Here is a 14,129-nt window from a genome sequence, read left to right as displayed (position 1 = left end):
ATAAAATATTTTAAAATTAGCAAATGATTTCTATGTAAGGAATAAAGATATAATGACGAATCACAGAAGAAATCTTTTTTATCAAGACAAAATTATACTTAGAACACCTTTACTGTATATTTAAAGGTTGAGAACATAAATACCTCTGGTCATATCAACTATCTTGGAAAATCCATCTTTATAACTGCTAAGTGGTGCTGAATAAGCAGTGTATTCTTACAACAAAAAATAAATTTCAGGTGATATGTTTAAAAAGGTAGAGACGTGGCTGGTCTGCAAATAGGGAAGGTTAAAAAAATCTCCCATAGCTACTTAGAAGCTGTAGCTTACCTTGAATTAAACTAAGTATTACATCTTTTTACTATAAGAAAATAAATAGAAAATGTTACAGTTTCTACAAAAAAATATTTCTGACTAAAATTATTTGTAGCTGGGAAGAAATGTGGAACATGTCTCTTAACCTTTAAAATCAGTAGTATTAATATTATGAACTTAGCTCAGTCACAGCAGGATGCTTTTTTTGTTTGATAACTCTCCTCCCCCCTGCTTTTTTAGAGGGGTGTAGGTTGTAGCCATGTTGGTCTAAGGACAAAGGCAGACAAGGTTCTTTGGGTGAATCTGATATCTTTTATTACACCAACTCAAATAGCTGGGAACCTTTTTTTAGCAAGTTTTCTGGTGTAAAAACCCTTTGTCAGGCTGAGGAAGCATTTAAGAGCACGCACCAACTACAGATGCTTCTTCAGCTTGACGAAGGTTTTTTAAACCTGAAAGCTTTCTAAAAAAAATGTCCAACTATTTAGTTGGTCTAATAAGAGATCAGATTTCCCTGAAGAGCCTTGTTATAACATTGCTAAACTTCTACAGCATCAAACTTTATCTTTTTCCAAAGTGACCGACCTCCCTGACGTCCAAATGAACTCTTTTAAACCGCTGTTAATTGCAGCGACAGTTTGCCCTTCAAGTGCCAAGATAAGTGCTCCACTTAACACTGAGGTTCAGATTTGAATGAGTAAAAAACATGCCGTCACACCCTGCCGGTTGCATCCAGCTTTTCACCACCGTACAAAGGGCCCAAACAAAACTAGGAGACACAAACTCTGCCCCTTATCCCGATTAGAAGACATGCCAATTTCTTGAAGGCGATCCTGCTCAAATCTTACTGAAACACCTAACAGTAAGAGAGTGTCCCACCAGACAGTCCAAGCACACTTTGAATTCGTGTCGTTGTGAGACTTTGAACGAGCAGGATTTGGGTGCTACGGTCCTGGGTCTTGCTTTAGAGCACCAGGCACAAACTCCCAAGGCCGGCTGCAGTGGCGTCAGTGCTGCAGAAGCAATGCGGGCTCATGGCAGAGCTGCTCTCTTCTGTTAGACCAACAAGATTTGGGAGGAGCGGAGGGAGAGGGTGGGCCGCGCAGGGCCGCGGAGCCCCAGCTGCTCCCCGCTGGAGACTGGGCTCGCAGTTTGATCCTAGCGGGCTCCGGCTGGGTGAGACGACAGAGCAACGTGGGCAGCAGGCCCCGCCTCGAGTGGGAGAGGTGCAGCAGCAGCTGCCGCGGCCTCCGCCGCCAGCAGAGCAGCGAGGTGGCGGCCATCATTGCTCAGGGCAGCGCCCGGCCTCAAGTCCCATGACACTAAGGGGAGGCAGAGGCAGCCATTTTGTCTAAGGGCAACACGTTCCCTTCGCGAGAATGCCCCGGCAAATCCCGCGAGACTCCCAGAGCCCCGAGGCCGCGGGGATCGGGGTGCGGGCGACATGGGGGTAGGTGCGGGGCGGTGGGGACGGGCGGGCCGTGGCCCTGGCCCTGGCCCTGGCCCTGGTCCTGGTCCTGATTCCGCCCGCCTCGCCTCGCCTTGCCTTGCAGAAGATCGGGCTGCAGCTGAAGGCGACGCTGGAGAACATCACCGGGCTGAGGCCCGTGGGCGAGGACTTCCGCTGGTACCTCAAGGTGGGGCCGGGCTCGAGCATCCCCACCCCTAAGGGGGCTGCTCTGGCCTGGGGAGGTGCGCAATCCTGGGCCCCAGAGCTGCCTGCCTAGGCGATGTGCGCTGCCTGGGCCCGTGCACCTCTGCAGGCTCCCATAGTCTGCCTGGGGACAGGTGGCAGCGGCGCCTAGGGCAGCCCTGACTGGGCCTGGAAAGAGACTCGCCTGGCAAGGGAAATACCGCAAGAGCTAAGGCGGTTTTCCCAGTTGCAGGGGATAACCGCCTTTCTGGCAGCGGGTAATGTGTACTTACCCTCCCACATTCATTTCCCGTGGGGAGATGTTGGCTTTACGCCCGCTTCATGGAAATGGGAGACACCCCCCCCCCCCAACGTGCTCCTGCGGAAATACAGCTGAGGGTGAGCAAAACTCGGGGGCACCCAAACCCCAAGCCTCCAGGCTTGGGCCTGCACGCAGGACACCCTACAAATGATTTGGAAATATCTAAAGCCCCAGGTGGGGGTGGAGGATGTTTGCTGGTAGTAGGGCCACATACGGTTCTTGAATGACTCACGGATTTGGATTTGATTGGGCTTGGAAGACGAAAAATGTTACTTGTGGGGAAAAAAAAAAGATGTTAAATTTCTCCAGAGAGAGTCCCTGCTCTCTCAAGAGAAACCATGAGAGTGCAGAAGTTCATAATTTTTCTCCCAGTGTAAACGTGGCCACTTGGGGAGAAACATAACTCAGGAACAACTGAAGCTTATCAGCTCCCTGAAAAATCTCTCTTGGGAGATGGAACTGCTGTTGGGGTGGCCAGTGGTTTGCTGCTTCGCTCTCCCCGTCCTGGGGGGTAGTATGTGTCAGTCTCTGCCAAGCAGGGTGCAGAAAGCGGCCCCTGAGGGCTGGAAAAGTCCAACCTAGCACTCAGCGGGTATAGTCTGCTCCTGGCTTGTTCCCTGCCCAAGTCACACTGCAGTACTCAGAGCTGGGAAGCATACAAGCATGCTCCCTCCCCAGCTGCCACCTCCCTTTCCACCTCACATTGCTCAGGGCAGATTTTCAACTTGTGTCATATCATAGTCCAATTGAAGCTACCAGACCTGAGATCATAGATACCTGATGCCAGTCCTGATCTCCTTCAAACAGAGCTGTCCCATGGTCTTTCAGCTGCAAAAGATATGGACTTCTGAGTCTGAAATGGCTTGTGCTGTCTTATTACCTCACTATTAGCAACTTAAGATTCTTGGGTTTGTATCTTTGTTTTCCAGCTGAAATGCGGGAACTGTGGTGAAGTTTCTGAAAAATGGCAATACCTGCGATTAATGGTATGTTCCCACACTGCGACTGGTATATTAAACACTCACCCCCCAGAGCAGTCCCTATGTCATAAAATTGTTATTGGCAGTGCTAGTATGATATGCAAATTTTTACAGTGTTATGTGTAGTATTGTAATAGCTATCTGTGTGCTGGAGGTGCTGCTGTACTTTATGATCACAAAATCTTTTGAATACTTGAGTGAATCATAGAAAACTAGGGCCAGAAGGGATTTCAGGTAGTTATCTAATAGGGCTGTGCAAAACAGCTTGGTTTCGGATTCAGCGTTTTGGAGGGACAGTGATTTGTTTCGGTGTTTCAGGTCACTGTCCCGTTTCAATTCAGCTGAATTTGTTTTGGCATTTCAACACTGTTTTGGTGTTTTGGCTATAGGCTATAATGGGGAATCACTAAAATGCCTATACCTTTGTCATGTCTTGCCTGATTCAGATGAAAATTGTAGGGCATGAAGCCTGCCAAGTTTCAAGGAGATAGGTGTGGGGGGATTTGTGAAACTGCCCCTCAAACTGTTCCAAGCAAAACTTATATCACTTGCTGGCAGCATGCTGTCATCCTCCTGCAGATCTGGGGGCCTGTGCCCCCCCAGGAAGAGTCTGGTACAGCCCCGCAGCCCTCCTGGGGGGCACAGGCACCCAGGTCTGGGCGTGGCTGACAGCAGGCTGCCATCCCTCCCCCAGAGCACTGGGATTGGAAGAGACCGCAGGGGCAGATTGCAGACACTGGCCAGCTACAGATGTCAATATCGGAGCAGTCCTTCCACCCCTCTTGCCCTCCCTCTTCTTCGTTTCTGTTTCCCTGCGAGCACAACTCCAAAATTTTCCTAAATGTTTTGGATGCTTTTGTTCAATTCCAGAGATGTTTTGGAGCCTTCAATTCGAATTCAGTGTTTCAGGTGCCGAAACACCTCTGAAACAAAATGGCTGCTGAAGTTTCATACAGCCTTGTTATCTAATCCAACCGTATGCTCACGGCAGGTCATCCCTGTCTAAGCTATCCAGGACAAACATTTATCTACCTCTCACTGAAAAATGTCTAATGAGAGATCCCATAACTTTAAAGTACCTCAGTTCCCACCCATCATCTACACTTCTCAGTCAATGTTTTTGGGTGGGTTCAAACCAGCATCCTTTTGGTCAACAGGCAAACATGCTGAGCCACAATGCCACCAGTAAGTTACCAGAAACATGCCATTGGAATGATAAATGGTGGTTGTGATTTATTTTAAGCTTTCTTGTGCCTTCTATTTATAAAGACAGTTTATTTCAACAGCTGAGTTAAATGGGTTTATATAGTTAAACAGGCATAAAAGTGCTACTAGAATAGGATTTTGCCAGTATGTTTTCCTTTTGTTCCTGGTAAAACACTTCTGGGAAAATTAGGCACCGTCTGGTGAGAGGGAATCATGATAGTCAGTGACTGTATACAATGTACTGAAGTTACATGTAGTGTTCTTCATGTTTATAGAATTATTGGATTGGAGTGCACAAATGTGAGTGAATTGCAGTAGATAAGTATCGTGCTTGCTTTATGGATGGGGAATGGAGTAGAGAGGTGAAGTGACCTGCCCAGAATCACCCAGAAAGCCTGAGGCTAACTTGGGATTTAAAGCATCAGCCTGTCCTGGACAGAAGACCATCTGTCCTGTAGGCCACGGGCCTGCAACTCCTTCCGTTTGGGTACAACAGCCTGCCTGCATGTCCGTAGCTACAGGATCAGGCAGCAGTCACTTGTAGTGGCATGTGTGTTGAAGGTCAGATAGCCTGCAGAATGGATAGCATGTGCCTATACTGAAAAGGCATAAACAATCCATTCTTCAGTATTTTATATTTAGCTTACTGGAGGATCAGTTGAAAAGTAACAGGGTATCCAACTGAAGTATGTTTAGTTGTAGGCAATTGGCCACAAATGTTGGGTTGGGTGTCATGAACTTCTGTTTAATACACTTCTGTCGGCATTCCACTAAGCTCTCATTCCAGCTGGAGAGAAGGAGTTGGGTTGCTCTTTGGGCTGAAGTCACACTTTCACCACCCCTATACTTTGTTGCTGGACTTGAATGTTTTTCCTGCCAGGGTTTTCTTAGGATACCAACAGGTGAAAAACGCTTGAACTAAAGTCAGGCTTATGGGAGGAGAAGTGAGAGAAGAACCCAAATCTAAAGTTTTTCATGGTTTCCTTGGTCACAGGAGCATTGTCACTGGAGGAGCGGTAGTCTTTTCCTTACCAGTCCATGGGTGTGTGGCTGGCTCCAGATTCTTGCTGAGCAAGTTGCAGTAATGGACTTTGCTCAGAATAGGCCCCTTGCACATGGATTCTGCCACAAGAAAGGCATTGCTGTTCCAGAAAAATGTCAGAAAGATGTTCAGAGTCTCTGTGAACAAAAACCTGATACACAGAACACCACATTTCTTTGGTGTAAGCAAGATTTGCAGCTGCCATTTTTGTAACTGCAGCGGACATGCAAGACCACAACAAAGCAACTGCCATTTTGGTGCTCGTGTTTAAACAATCGGTTCTACATATGGATAATGCTGCTAGTTATATTTCCTGTGTTACCACAGCTGCTGGCCTGTGTTTTTGACTGATATGCCTAATCATGTTTAATAGTATAAACCATTCCTTGATACCTATCATATTCTGAATTATGACTCTCTGGTTCCAAGAGAAAAATGCCTTCTTTTGACCATGTAAAAATCAGTATAGAGTTTGTAATGGTTCTGCTTTTGTCAGGCCAGATGTCTGTAGTCACTCAGCCAGGATGTGATTAGAAATGATGGCTCCATTTGTAATCTTTTTTAGGACAGTGCTCCTCTTAAGGGAGGCAGAGGAAGTGCCACAATGGTGCAGAAATGCAAGCTGTGCTCTCGAGAGAACTCTATTGGTAGGTGCTTCCCTGCATATCACAGGAGTTTCAGGGACACACTCGCTTTGGCGATCATTTTTTTTTTTACCAGTTTAGGAAAAAATCTAAGTCTAATGTCTCTTAAACCATGTGTCCTGCACTTTTGGTCTAAACTCCCTCCTAAACATTTCACAAAGGTTTCCCTTCCACTCCGTACTGCTCAGTTCTTAGAGCAATCATGTACTTGTCCTTATGTTCATTGATGACACGGGAAGTGTAGCTGGCCATCAACACAAGATTGATGTGTAATGTGCATGCAATGTTCTCAAATGCACCAAGGGAGAAAATGGTGGAACAAGACAGACAGTTTTTCTGACTTCTCTGGTTTTAGTGACCTTTCATACTGTGACAGCAATACAGGGAAAATTCCAGAAACAACATGATTCACACTTGAATGGCGACCTGTGAAAATGCATTTTTCTATGAAGTTCTTTGGAATGGAAACAAATTACTTTGTAGCACAAAGTACGAGTGATTTATGATGGGGAGTTTTTTTGGTTTTGGTTTTTTGGGGGGAAAGATGCGATGCTTTGATCTTTAATATGAAATAACATAAATAACCCAGATTTTCTGGGGTGATTCCTTACTCTCTAGGCTCTTTTTTGACAAACATACATTCTTATCCTGTGATCTTTCTACTTCTACATATTGATTTCAGTGGAACTCTGCTAGAGAAAGCATTTCACGATTGTGCCCAAAATGTCAGAAGTCCCTGTAGTTACGAAGTCAGCAGAGTCGCATATGTTTCTGTACCAGTTGTTTATTATCCTTTGAAGCATTTAGAAACTCCTTTATCTAAGAAATTAATAGAGGCTTTCTACATTGGCTTAAGCTCCTGGATGTGCATTCCCAGTACATACTGTCCCTCACACAGACATTCCAGACTAGACTTTTCTTCCCTCAGGACTGAGCTGCAATGTGGGAAAGCTGTATTATCCATGTCGGTACTTATGGCAGCAGTATGAAGATAAAGCAAAATTGGTAGAATAAAATTGTTACATAAAACAGTTACTCCCGATTCTGTGGAATATATACAACAGATAGAAACTTAGGGCTCTTATACACATGCAGGGAGCTTGCTCCAACATGCTGGAAATTCAGCCTGTCGGAGTAGACTCGGTTAATCGAATCTACTGGAGCACGGAAATTGATGCACTCTGGCAGTCTCACGCATCACGTGTATCAGCGTTGCCACGCATCTCCATGCTGGTTATGGGGCACATTGATATAAAAGACATCCAACGAGCTTTAGTTCAAAGTGCCCCGCCACCATTTTTTCAGTGTGGGGACATGCGGCAACACTGATAAACATGATGTGTGAGCGCTTTTAATTAATGTGGCTCGCTAATTAAAGCACCCGGTGGTGAATCCGAAAGCACATGTAAAAACACCCTTAAATTTTGGCAGATACTTACAGGTTCTATACTGCTGTAGCTGCTGCTAAAGTATATTTGGGAGGTTGCATCCAACAAGTTTATTGAATGGGGTCCTGCAGACTCAGTTCTGAAATCATTTGTACACAGATCTACCAGTGACTTGAAAATTTTTGTCTGGGCAACATGTAAAATCAGATCAGATCTTTACTGCTGTGCCACAAGTTTGTCGTCTTAAATAAACAGGGCAGTGGCAGAACGTAAAATATAATTTTCAGTAGTAGTGGGGCAAAATGAAACCCTAGATATGGATAGACTAACTAGAATTGTTTCAGATAAACTGCTTTTTGCGGGGAGCTCCTGGGTTTGTATTGAGTCCTGGTAAATCTCAAGATCTATTGCCATTGATTTTATTTCTCTTTGTTTTTCTTTTAGATATTTTAAGTCACACAATCAAGCCTTACAATGTAAGTTGGGGGTTGCGGCATTACTACAGGTGTAAGTGAAATAAACATCAATAGTATTAATCTGTGGGTTTCCAAATTTTGCTATTACATTTCTCCCTGAAGTACAAGAAGAAATTCCTGAGATCCTGGGCTCTAGAACGCACATTTCAGAAGTGTATTTTTATTCAGGTGGACAGCAGCAGCATGTTCATTTCTTGCTTTGTCCTTCCTGTTTCAGACTCAAGTGTGGAATCATCTGTTAAATATGCCATAGCTGATACTAGAAACTGACTTAGTAAGGTTATAAACAAATGTGTGACACTTTACCCTGGTCTTGGAGCCTTCTTTCTTTTAAGGGCTCAGATCCTTGCCCATAGAGTTCAAGAAATTCCAATCAGTTATTACAGGGGCGGGCAATTATTCTGGGCAGAGGGCTGCTTACTGAGTTTTGGCAAGCCATCAAGGACCGCATGACAGGCAGCCAGGGGCAGATAAATATTAATTTTTCTAAATTTTTTAGGGGCCCTGCAAGCTGGATAGAATGTCCTGGCAGGCTGCATGCAGCCCACAGGCCACATTTTGCCCACCCTTGAGTTACTGCCTGTTTAAATAACAGCTTGTTTTCACATGGGATGCCAGACCTCAGTAGTGTGACTTCCAAAGCAGTTTGTTCCAAGACTGATAGCTGTCAAGGCTCTTTGTGTAAAAATAGTAAATGCTATTCTGACTCAATCCTAGGCTGAGGACAGTGAGAAGTTTAAAACAATAGTGGAGTTTGAGTGTCGGGGTCTTGAACCAGTTGACTTTCAACCACAGGTAAGCTCTTATTGATGTTTGACTGCTCTTAGGTACTTGTCTTGCAAACTCCACAGTGATCTAACACCACTCTGTCTTTTGAGGAAAGCCCTGCTCTTCTCAGAATGTCTGCGACTCCAGTAGCCTTTCGCCCCTGCAGTTCTTCAAACTGCGTCTTACCCCACAAACACAGTTATGATGAAGTATCCTTCATAAGTCCAGTATCTCTTGGGCTCTGCTCCTGCTACTTCTAGGTTGACGTTTGGACCCCTTTGGAGGCGTGTTCCTGAAGAAACGTCCAAGTTCCAGAGCACTCGAGTTCCACATTAGTAAGGAGGAATGACCTTCGAAGTAGGGAGTTGTGTGTGGAGTGTCTGTCCAAAATCAGTCGCAGCTCAGGAGTGTCCAGCTGGTTTGCTGTAGATGGGAAGAAGGGGTGCCTGTGTAACTAGTCCTAGTTACAAGGAGTGTACAACCCTCACATTTTGGACACACTTCCATTTTTTGACTGTTGTGCCAAGCCCAGGTCTCCTGGAGGCTTAACTGTCACCAAGAGAACAGACTGCAGGAAACTGGATCTAGTCAAAACAAGAAAAGCAGAACAAAAGTGGCTGAAAGGAATAATATAATCTTTAGTGCAAAAGCACAGCTAAAGGTCCACAATTGTAGGGTCTGTCATCCAGGCCTCAGCAATAGGCTTGCTTGTGCATGGTCATCGGTGTGTGTAAGCTAATGCCCTGCTATATTTAATCTATTGTTACAGTAGGATTAGGGGTAAGTTGCATCGACTGACCAACATAAACCTTCCTGTTATCCCTCCCTCAGACTGCTGTGACACTGTGCTAAGTTTATTATGGGGGAGGGGAAAGTCAAAGTGTCTAAAGGCAAACCAAAAAAAGTCTTGCTGATTCTATGAAGAATTAATTGTATATAAAGTGGGGTATTGCACTGTGTAATTGGCCTGTTGTCTTCTTAACTAGAAGCCTACCTGCCTGGGAAGCAATGTCAGGGGCTCATTGTTTGCTCTTGGTGGAAGGTTTTGCAGCCAGAAGTAGAAAATATATCTTTCTGTAGAAAAATTTCTGCCAAGCTGTCAATCTCACTTCAGTCACCACCAGCGAAAGGGAGAGATAAGAGACGATTTTAAAATAACTGCTTTGACACTGACACTCTCAAAGCTTGAACTTTTGCATTGTCATACAATTCCCAGTTTGCACCCTGAAACACTATTTACATACATGTTGCAATGTCCTAATGAATTATTCCAGACGCTTACTTTGGCTTTAGAGAGGGCAAATACCTTTGTATTCCTATTTCTGTGGCATACGTATGCTACACTTTAGCAGCTGTTGGTCCCGAGCCAGTCGGTAGAGGGCAGACGAGTTGCTTCATTCCCCAGAGCTCTTTGGCAGAGATTAATTGCGAGTATCTGCTGTGACGCCAGAACTGTAAGAATGCAAGTCTTGCTGAGGATGTCTGGTACAGGAGCTTATACTTCCAGTCACGTGGCTCAATGCTCCATGGATCTCTGCTGACCACAGACAGCTGTTTCCATTCCTTGTCCTATTGGCAGCTCAGTATTATGGTCTGTGACACAGTTCACTTGAACCCTTCTGGCCCTTTACCTGCACTTGTAAAACCGTAGAAAAACCATTTGTAGTATCTGATTGACATCCCACTTCCATTGGCGTTTCTGTCGCATGGTGTGGGGGGAGGGTGATTCTAAGCACATGGTTATATGTTGCAAGGCAGCTTTATGTAGATACCTGAGCTTTTGCATACAGTATCTCTGGACCCAGAAACAGGACAGCTGTGTCTGAACAGGGCTGCATCCAAGCTAATAAGCCCTGCTGTTCACAGAGCCAGTTGGGTCGTAGCCAACATTGCACGAATGTTGATATATGGCTTCTGTGCCTAGAGCTACTGTGGGTGTCTGCATTGTGCTGCATAGACGTGCAGAACTAAGCACTTTGGGTAAATCCTTGAACACTTTAAAAGCTTGTTGCCAGATTAATATGTTTTTTGTATGCTTAGATATCACTGAAGATAGTTGGGATTCATGAGTATGGAAAATGTCAGTTCAGGTCGCACGATCAACACCAGGGAAGATTTGCCCTTACTACATAGTCAGCTGATGCTCTGACTGAGCATCTCAGAGGAGACTTTTATATACCATCCCATAACTTTTAGGGAATTTAAGGCCAACAAAATGTTAAGCTGTGCTTAATTACTGCTCTATTATTAACACAGCAATGACCCCTGACATTGGTGACATACTTCTGACTTCCCTTGCAAATGCATACACGGCTTTATGTGCTGCAGCCCCTTTGTGTGAACATGTTCATTTCCTTTCTCAACTTCTTGAGACTGGGCGAACATAATGTGTAAGTGTGTGGAGAACACTTACAGTGATTTCAAGTTAGTGTCTGCTAGAAGAGGAGGCTGCAGTAGCTACAGAACACTGGAGCTCTTACACTGTGAAATGATGCCACTGACCTGGTCACCCAGGTACAGTTCAGCTGGTTCTTACCTGCTAGGTGGCTTGTGTGCCCTGTGTCTGCCTTTACTGCTCTGAATTGTTACCACTTCCTGCTATTGCCAAAATATTTAGGTTCTGAAACCTGAAATCAAACCTGAAGACTCTTGCCCTTTCCTTGTTAGCTCAAAATTTGTCTAGGACACATTATTTCTAAAATGCCTTAAAATCTCTTGGCACTGATGGCAGAAGATTGAAGTTGTTACTAATAGAGTTGCTGAATATGCCTAATACGTGATGTGAAGAAAGTGCATGATGCAACATTCTTCCAATAATAATAATTCTTAGCCTGAAAAATGTTTGTTCTAGAAAACAATGGTTTTTGTCTCATTCTGTTACTTTCATACGATTGACAGTGGCCTGGTAGTTAAAGAGTATAAGTGAAATCCATGTTATATGAATCCTTTGGGATCCAACATCTATAAAAACTAAATGTAGGCATTTAAACCAAATGAACACTCAAGTTTAAGACATTCCTTCAGCACCTCTCTCTTACTCCAACTCCAAAATTGTAGATCAGGCGAGAACCACAAGGCACAAAGCGGAGAACCAGGTGCAGAATTGGTGTGACATTTGGAGAGGGTGCCTGGCTAACTTTTGGCATACCTGCCAAAAAGGTTGTCCCCCACAACTGCCATAGATTGAAACTGGTCATTCTTTATTATCATGTGGCAGAGATACCTGTCCTACATAACAATAAATATTTGTGCTGCATAACTGCTTGTTGCACAGTTCACTTTAAGGACATTTAACATCTTGGGCTGGTTCTGCTTCTTGCTACGATTGGCCATTAAAAAGTTATTTTAATTCTTGTTTTTAGGCTGGGTTTGCTGCTGAAGGTGCAGAGTCTGGCACGTCTTTCAGTGAAATAAACTTACTGGAAAAGGTACAGTGTGAGATTCATGAGGAGGTTCAGTCTAACGGACTTTTGTTTTCTTCTCAGATCTGTGTTTCAGAGTAAGGAGATGAGAGATCACCCATTTAAAAGCTGTTGGGTGTACACTGCAAAGGACGATATGCTACGTCAAACACAAGTGTGTGCCTCTGTTCTTTAGAAGTCTTTTGTCAGGCACCTGACAAAAACTATATGAAGGTGTAAATGCAACATGTCTTTTTTCTAACTCCTACCAAATTAGAAAATCCTAGACTTTAGGCTGATTCTGGTTCTTCATTTTGAGAAAATGAGTTCTCTTTTCAACTCCTAAAATTTCCCTCTGGACAGAGTTGTTGAATAATAACATGTAGTCTCCTACAGAGTTCAGCATAGTAACTCTGTTGCAAATCTTCCCTGGCCATGAGAGGAGTCTCAAGCTCAGTTCCACTCCTTGGTATTATGCTTGCTAGGAAGAACTGTTGTGTCCATACCCACACGACTTGAGTATTGTAAATAACAGGTAATCAATCCTTTCATGCAGCAGGCTTCTGACTCAAGCCATGGACTTCATACAGGGAAATTTTTTTCCCTTAACCTAAGTAGATTGAAGCCATCTAATTTCAGTGATGTTCTCACCTCTCAGAATTAGAAGTAGGTTAACAACTTACATATAAGTACCTCTTGTGGAAATATGAAACTCAAACTAGAAATTGTGGGCAATTTACTTGGATGTTCAGTTTGTTTTTTAAACAGTGCTGGATTCTATTTGGTGTGGCTAATGTTGTAAAATTTTAATCCCCATAGGATTGGAATGACTATGATGAAAAATCAAAGGAATCTGTTGGAATTTATGAAGTTACCCATAAGTTTGTAAAATGCTGAAACTATTTCTAATAAACCCTGGCATGCTGGCCAAAGATAGAGGTGCAGCCATTGGAGAAACAGTTCCCCGGCATCACTTTCCACATGGCTACGACCCAAGAATCTAACTGAGCTGTAACTACTCTCCCAACAATAACTAATAAAGTCACATTTTTCACAAATCTAGCTGCGTTTAAACAGTGTGCTCTGACATGGCCTTACTAAAGACAAACTGAACACTAAAAAGAGTAGAGGAGCTTGCCATATACATTTAAGTAGTGCAGTGGTTTTCAAACTGGTCCATGGATGCCTGGGGGTCTGCAGATTATGTCAAAGGGGTCTGGGAGAGATGCCTACAATCATTCAAAAATGTGTGAATACCCACATTTATAATTCAAAGAGGTCTTCACCTCCATTCAAAATTTCCAAAGGGGTCCACATCTCCATTCAAAATGAAAAAAAGTTGAAAACCACTGAAGTAGTGCATTCAGAATCCCAATCCTGTTTGATGTAGAGGGCAGTAAGTACAGCCTGCTGTGTGGTATACCTTTGAGTGCACTGACCTTTGGGGAGTGAGTTTCGTAAGCAGATTAATTATTGATGTCTTCTGAAAACCAGGTGATCTTCACAATGATGTTAATTTAACACTAGACAAGAAAGTTTTTCTTGGCTACTATTTCCTTCATTTTTAATACAGCTTTCTTTCCTCTTCATTTAACTTGAAGTAAAAACTTGATTTCATACCTTATCTTGTACTCTGCTTCCATCCAACCATCTCCTCCCCGAAAATAATTTTCTCTTGTGATCTGTAAGCTCTTGGGGGTCTGAAAAATGTACAGTCCCTAAAGCCGTAGACTTCAAGTGGTGGACTACACAGCAGGAACTCTACAGATTTTACTTCAGATTCTTGAGATCAACTGTCTGTCTCAAACTGCTTGCAGATGGGGGGGAAAACAAAATAAAACACTTTACCAGAAGCAGCAATGCATTACTTTGGCCTGACTCCACAGCACACAGAGATCAGGCACTTCAGCAGGACTTTTATCTAAAGTTGATTCAATCAGGTATTAGATAAAAC

General features: G+C 43.8%; 1 protein-coding gene across 1 annotated transcript; it reads left to right on the top strand.

Annotated features, from left to right (window-relative positions):
• The first annotated feature begins 1,644 nt into the window (after positions 1-1,644).
• CZIB (CXXC motif containing zinc binding protein) lies at positions 1,645-13,233 on the top strand. The gene is made up of 8 exons (XM_090050292.1): positions 1,645-1,765; positions 1,869-1,952; positions 3,200-3,256; positions 6,064-6,145; positions 7,975-8,006; positions 8,724-8,801; positions 12,137-12,202; positions 12,995-13,233. The coding sequence occupies exons 1-8, from the start codon at positions 1,760-1,762 to the stop codon at positions 13,070-13,072; spliced, it is 483 nt and encodes a 160-aa protein (XP_089906418.1). The 5' UTR covers positions 1,645-1,759; the 3' UTR covers positions 13,073-13,233.
• Positions 13,234-14,129: the final 896 nt, after the last annotated feature.

The sequence above is a fragment of the Crocodylus siamensis genome, chromosome 5 (assembly GCF_052110815.1).
Source record: "Crocodylus siamensis isolate JL-2025a chromosome 5, ASM5211081v1, whole genome shotgun sequence".
Classification (NCBI taxonomy): domain Eukaryota; kingdom Metazoa; phylum Chordata; order Crocodylia; family Crocodylidae; genus Crocodylus; species Crocodylus siamensis.
Note: the sequence above shows the minus strand (reverse complement) of the source record. Positions and strands in the feature narration are given on the sequence as shown.